The sequence below is a fragment of the Buceros rhinoceros genome, unplaced genomic scaffold (assembly GCF_000710305.1).
Source record: "Buceros rhinoceros silvestris isolate BGI_N320 unplaced genomic scaffold, ASM71030v1 scaffold31700, whole genome shotgun sequence".
NCBI classification, from domain to species: Eukaryota; Metazoa; Chordata; class Aves; order Bucerotiformes; family Bucerotidae; genus Buceros; species Buceros rhinoceros.
In genome coordinates this window covers 667-6,814 of record NW_010388354.1, presented here as the reverse complement: position 1 = coordinate 6,814, position 6,148 = coordinate 667, and the positions used below count along the sequence as shown (strand labels likewise).

Below are 6,148 nucleotides of genomic sequence, written 5' to 3'. Positions count from 1 at the left end.
CCTGCCACTCGCCCCCATGGCACTGGGTGCTGGTGGGGCCTGGGTCCCGAGGCTGTTGGGTTGCAGCATGCCCCCGTCCCCCAACTGAGCACAATCTGTTAGTGCATGTGGAGTGTTAGGCTCCCCTAGCTGCCTTGTAATTTAGCGTAGAGTGTTGAAATTAACGCACACAGTGATCTGGCTGGTGGGAAAGAATCATTAAATCAACTCTTTTCACACCATGGGAAGTACTTGAATTAAAATAGTGATAAAAAGCTAAAGGACACTTTAAATGGTGCCATGGGATTTTATCTCGCTCTAGCACAGTTACTGAGGACCAGCCTTTTCAAATGTGGGTGCTGTTCTGTACATTCGTAGGCTTCAGTGTATGTTAAAGTACTCCTTAGTCAGCCCTGGGGGATGCCAAGTGATGAGAGTGTTCCTTATATCAGAAGACTGACTTCTGTAAGTAACCTGAGGTCAGGTGTGGTGGCCTGAAGTTTGGCCAGACAGGAACGGTGCTCCTGGCAGGAACACCAGATGCTCTGTTTGGCAGAGGAACTGGCACGGAACAAATTAATTGAATGTTCTTTATTTTCGTAAGGGTGAGTTAAATGAACTGCAAAGGAATAGCAAACCAGTTTGGGGGATGTACAGCACTGCTTTTGCAGATGTTCCCAAATTAGCTCTAAACACGCTGGTTTTAGTGCTGGCAACAGCGTAGTTGTGATGGTGCATCCCTTGCCTGAAGGAGAAGCAGCTCACAGGGAGCTGAGGACCAGCTTGGCTCTTGGCACTCAACGGTTTTGTGTATAGATCCATAATCAGAGGGGAGAAGTCGTGTTACATGGGTTAATTCAATCAGCCTAGTGTCAAAGCGACTGTTGTGGGTTGTTGGATTGACCTGAATAGTGAAAACAGCAGCTAGTCATTAAATACTGTACTTAGCTGCCTGCAGATCGTTGGCTTCCTGAGCCACTGCAGCGGGACTTACTGCTCAGCTGCCTCTCTTTGTTTAGCAAATACAGCACCCCACAGCCTCCTTAATCGCAAAAGTAGCGACGGCGCAAGACGACATCACTGGAGATGGCACCACATCCAACGTGCTGATCATCGGCGAGCTCCTCAAGCAGGCAGACCTCTACGTTTCTGAGGTATGGGGGCAGTATGGCTCTGGTGGGTGAACAAGCTAAAGCTTCGTGTGAGACCACCTCACAAAGGGCATGCGAGCTCTTCCCCCATGACAAGGGGGTGCCCGTGAAAGAGTTAATACTTGTAAGACAAACGTGAAAATGAGTTATATATTTCTGCTTAAAATAAGTGCATCACAGAACTTGTGAAATGGGGAAAAGCTGGAGGACTTAAGATGTGTCAGAATCACAGTCACGTATCGAGGATACCGTAGTGTTCAGTACGGTCCTGTCTGAGACCTGCGGAGACCTCTGTCTGTCCCGCGTGAGGTAAAACGCTGCTGGTACTTGTGTGTTAACAGGGAGATCCTTCCGGCAGGAGATCTTTTGGGTATTACAAGTTACAGAAGAGCTGTTTGTGTTGCACAGCGAACACCCAAGTGTGCTTTGTAGTTCCCTTGGTTTCAATTCTGTGCTAGAACAACCTGTACTTTTCCTCTGCATTGGAAGGATTTGCATTCCTTTTACATGTATTCAGAAGGACAGAACATTTGCTGGTCTTTATAGGACGCGTATTCCCCCGGTTTTGACATGGCCCAGCACGTTGAAACCACAAGTTCACCTTGTGGCAAGGTACCGTCTTGTCTTCTGTTGTCTTAATAATTTCCCTTCTTTCCTTGCTCTAGGGTTTGCACCCAAGAATAGTAGCAGAAGGGTTTGAGATTGCAAAGGAAAAAGCCCTTGAAGTTTTGGAGCAGGTCAAAGTAACCAAGGAAATGGACAGGGAGACCCTTGTAGATGTTGCCAGAACATCTCTCCGTACGAAGGTTCACTCCGAGCTCGCTGACATCCTGACAGAGGTACGTGTATGTGTCTCTTGTGCCTCTGGATGTGAAGAGGCGTGGGTTTTGTGATTATTACTTGGGTGAAGGGTGGGTAGAAGGATGTGAGATTGCACTTTGGAAGTCTAATGGGCGTTTTGGGGCTTTCCCCCCACCTCAATTCCAGGCTGTGGTAGATTCTGTTTTGACAGTCAGAAAACCAGACGAGCCTATTGACCTCCACATGATAGAGATTATGGAGATGAAGCACAAATCAGAAACGGACACAACGTAAGTAATGAGCATCCCTGAGCTTCGCTTGAACGGTGTCCTGGCGTTGGAGTACCCTGCGGGGTTTTGCCGCCTTTTTAGGGTGTCCTAAAGGTACCACTGGCAGCTTTGCTAGGGAAGGGCTGAAAGGCAGAAGTAGAGATTTCAGCAGTAGTTTAGCTAGACAGCAGAAGTGCTCAAGTCAAGTGAACTTGATTTCCTGACAGGATTTCTGAGGAGCAAACACTGGCTTAGGCTTTTACGTAACGATGTTGAGCAAATACTTTTTGTCTTAGTGTCTGTGGCTCGACGCTGCCTTAGGCTTGGATCTGTTCATGACGGCTGCTGATGAGCAGTCCTTGGTTAAATGGGGGGTGGTCGTCTGGTTGGGTGTGGTGTAGGCTTTGTGTGTACCTCAGTGGCACGGCCGAATTCTGCGCTAGCGTTCCTCGGTGGCTAGTGCAGTCAGACACCGTGCCAGAACAGATCCCTTCTCCACGCTGCCGGCTGTGCTCTCGTTTGCGCAGGGACATGCCTCTGGAAGCGGGGTACAGAGTCGGCGTTGGCTCCCAGCACAAGGGCACGGGCCGTTGGGGTTGGACCACTTGCACTGTCAGTCCTCTGGCTCGTCTGCAGCGCCAGGAAACGTGGGTCTGGTACGTGGACACACAAGGTGCTTTTTAATCTTTCAGGCTGATCCGGGGGCTGGTTCTGGATCATGGCGCTCGTCATCCTGACATGAAGAAAAGAGTGGAAGATGTTTATGTTCTTACTTGCAATGTCTCTCTAGAGTATGAGAAAACGTGAGTACCCAGCAAGAAGGTGAGGAGTGGAAAATGCTCCTGTCCTGGAAGGACGTTTATTTCAGGTGTGGTTAAATCGGAGCCAAACGGATGTGCAGACTCCTGCGGAGGGAGGCAGGTGGTGCAGAAGGTGGGATGGAAGAGGCGGAGCTCCTTCTGCAGCCTTCTTCAGGATCAGGGAAGCTGCTGGCTGGGAAGATGTCTTTGGGAGGCTGAGGCTTCGTAGTGGGTTTTATTTTCTTTCTTTGAAGCAAGGCTGGACGTCCCTCCTTTCTTGGGCGTTTTTTTAATCATAGAGCAAACATCTAAATGTACTTCAGAGATTGCTCAGTTTGCAGTGTGCTTCTTATTCCTTGCAGTGGAAGAGCTCTGAGCTAGAGAGCAGGAGCAGTTGAAAGGATTGGTTCCTCCTGTGTAAGTTTATTTCTACAGCCCAGAGGATTGTTCTCTTACTGCTTTTTTGGTGGTTTTTTTTCTCCTTCAGAGAGGTGAGCTCTGGGTTCTTCTACAAAAGTGCGGAAGAGAGAGAGAAGCTGGTGAAAGCAGAAAGGAAGTTCATTGAAGACAGAGTGAACAAAATCATAGAGCTGAAAAGGAGAGTCTGTGGCGATGCAGAGAAGGGATTTGTTGTGATCAACCAGAAGGTGAGCTGAAGGGTGTGACGAGCTAGAAAAGCCAGTGTGAGGTGCTGCCTTTCTTGGGAAGCCATGTGCTGTTCCGTTCACTTTGTCCCTTCTTCGGACAGAAATAGCTGCATTTAGGCTGCTGGACTTGGGCATACATGCGTATGGTTCCTTCTTCGGATCTTTGAGCCCTGAGGAGGATCTTCCTCGTTAGTGTCAGACCGAGAGAGGGTATGTTCAGCATTTTCTTTATCCCGCTGGTCACCTTCTTTTTTTTTTCTAGGGAATTGACCCGTTTTCCTTGGATGCACTTGCAAAGGAAGGAATAGTTGCTTTGCGGAGAGCTAAAAGGAGGAACATGGAAAGGTCGGTTCCTGGGGAGAGGGGAGGAGGGGGTAGAACACTTCTAAACTCAAAAAAAGCATCAAGTCTGGCTTGAAGCCAACTTCAAGGACTGGTGCTAAAAAGTCCAGTTCGATCCATCCAGCTCTTGACTGGTATAACTCTGAGCAGCTCCTACAAACCATAGAAAGGTCAGTTCAGCGCACGGGGTGATGGAGGAATTTGAGCTATCGGTGCGCTTCGAGTCTAGGCAAGACTTAATTCTACCGGCTTACTTTTGTCAAGAGTCTGGTGACCGGAAGTGGCCCACTCCCCGCCTGGGAAGCGTGGTGTTCCGGGAGCTGGAGCGCTGCTGTGACGTTAGCGACTTCTCCTGTCGCTGGGTAGAAGGCCAGTGCTAAGCTGTTGGTGTTCTGTCTCAGGCTCACGCTTGCGTGTGGTGGTGCTGCCATGAACTCCGTGGAGGATCTCACTCCTGACTGCCTGGGGCACGCAGGGCTTGTCTACGAGTACACCCTGGTGAGTGCGGCCCGGGGTCCAGCTGAGGGCAGCTTTCACGCCCCCCGCGCTCAGTGCCCACGCTCCGCGGCGTTTCACAGCTGTGTCCGCTCCTCCATGAGCACCTGCCTGGGTGTTTGCTCCTGCCATAGTGTGTTCCCCTGTGTCCTTGTAATATCTGTGAGCTTGAGAAAAGGGAAATAAGGTCCTGCTGCTTCTCACCACTGGTGGCAGTGCTGTTCGTGCAGGTTTTTTACTGTCGGGGGTTTTTTGCTGTCCGTTCAGTTTTTTATTATGTGTATGTCTTGAGTAAGCAAAGCTATTAGAGGGACATGCAACCTCAACTTTTTCCAGGGTGAGGAGAAGTACACCTTTATTGAGAAGTGCGACAACCCCCGCTCTGTCACCCTGCTGATCCGGGGACCGAATAAGCACACGCTCACACAAATCAAGGACGCAGTGAGAGATGGTCTGCGCGCGGTTAAAAACGCTATCGAGGATGGTGAGTCTCCGTCTCCTCAGTGATGACACGGATCTTCCCTTGAAACTCACCCCAAAATGAGTGGATTTTGTGTCAGCCTCCTCGAGCTGAGAGGTGTCGGTGTCAAGGGCTTTCAGTTCCCGTTCCAGCACCTCGTGTGCTAAAATTGACCGTTGCAGCTGGGGTAGGTGCATACCGTGGTGTCTGAGTGTCAGTTTTTCCCTTGCAGGGTGCGTGGTCCCGGGAGCCGGGGCACTGGAAGTGGCTGTAGCCAACGCTCTCGTTAAGCATAAACCTAACGTGAAAGGAAGAGCCCAGCTGGGAGTCCAAGCATTTGCTGACGCTCTGCTCATCATTCCTAAGGTACGAGGAACTCTGCGATAAAGGGGCTTCAAAGCACGCCAAGACCCATTGCTTTTCCTGCTGGACGTCTCTTCGTTAATTAACAATGTGAACGCACGCCTTTTCTCTTCAAGGTTCTCGCTCAGAACTCTGGGTACGATCCCCAGGAAACACTTGTGAAGGTGCAGACAGAGCACGCGGAGTCGGGGCAGCTCACGGGGGTCGATCTGAACACAGGTAAGAGCCTCCGGACTCGCAGCGTGACACTCCAGTCAAACCACCGTGGCTCAGCTCCGTGACGGGTGAAGTTGCTCTGGTGAAGTTTTTGTGACGGTAAAGCACACGGTGATGCTGGAAGTAGCCAGTAATGTCCGGAGTTAGACAGCGGGAAGTCTTGCTGTGAGTGATGTGAGCTGGTTGTTGAAAGATTGGATTCTCGTGCAGGTGAGCCGATGGTGGCTGCAGCGGCTGGGATCTGGGACAATTACAATGTCAAAAAGCAACTGCTTCACTCCTGGTAAATGTCACGCTTCATGTAGCGGGGGGTGTCTGATCCTTGATACCGTGGCGTCGCGGATCCGACGTGGGGGGAGGCTGTCTCGGAAAAGCTGAGTCACCTCTGACCCGTCTCAGAACAGATGTTCTAACAACACTTACCCAATCTTTCCAGCACGGTGATCGCTAGCAACATCCTCCTGGTGGATGAAATCATGCGCGCTGGGATGTCCTCCCTTAAAGGCTGAGCTGGCTCCGCTGTTGTCCGCGGCCGTGGACTCGGGTAGCGCCAAGTGAGCAGCTCTCAGAAATCCACCCACAGGCACTCGGCTCTGGCCATAGTGGATTTCCCAGCAACGGCGTT

At 50.7% G+C, this 6,148-nt stretch overlaps 1 protein-coding gene across 1 annotated transcript; it reads left to right on the top strand.

Annotated features, from left to right (window-relative positions):
- Window positions 1-998: 998 nt before the first annotated feature.
- Window positions 999-6,075, top strand: LOC104501825 (T-complex protein 1 subunit zeta; the record flags this gene model as incomplete). The annotated part of the gene is made up of 12 exons (XM_010145706.1): window positions 999-1,133; window positions 1,796-1,969; window positions 2,118-2,221; window positions 2,893-3,003; window positions 3,488-3,647; window positions 3,910-3,992; window positions 4,391-4,487; window positions 4,821-4,968; window positions 5,177-5,310; window positions 5,424-5,526; window positions 5,734-5,806; window positions 5,960-6,075. Coding segments are annotated over 12 exons (1,395 nt in total), but the record flags the coding sequence as incomplete, so codon positions are not given.
- Window positions 6,076-6,148: the final 73 nt, after the last annotated feature.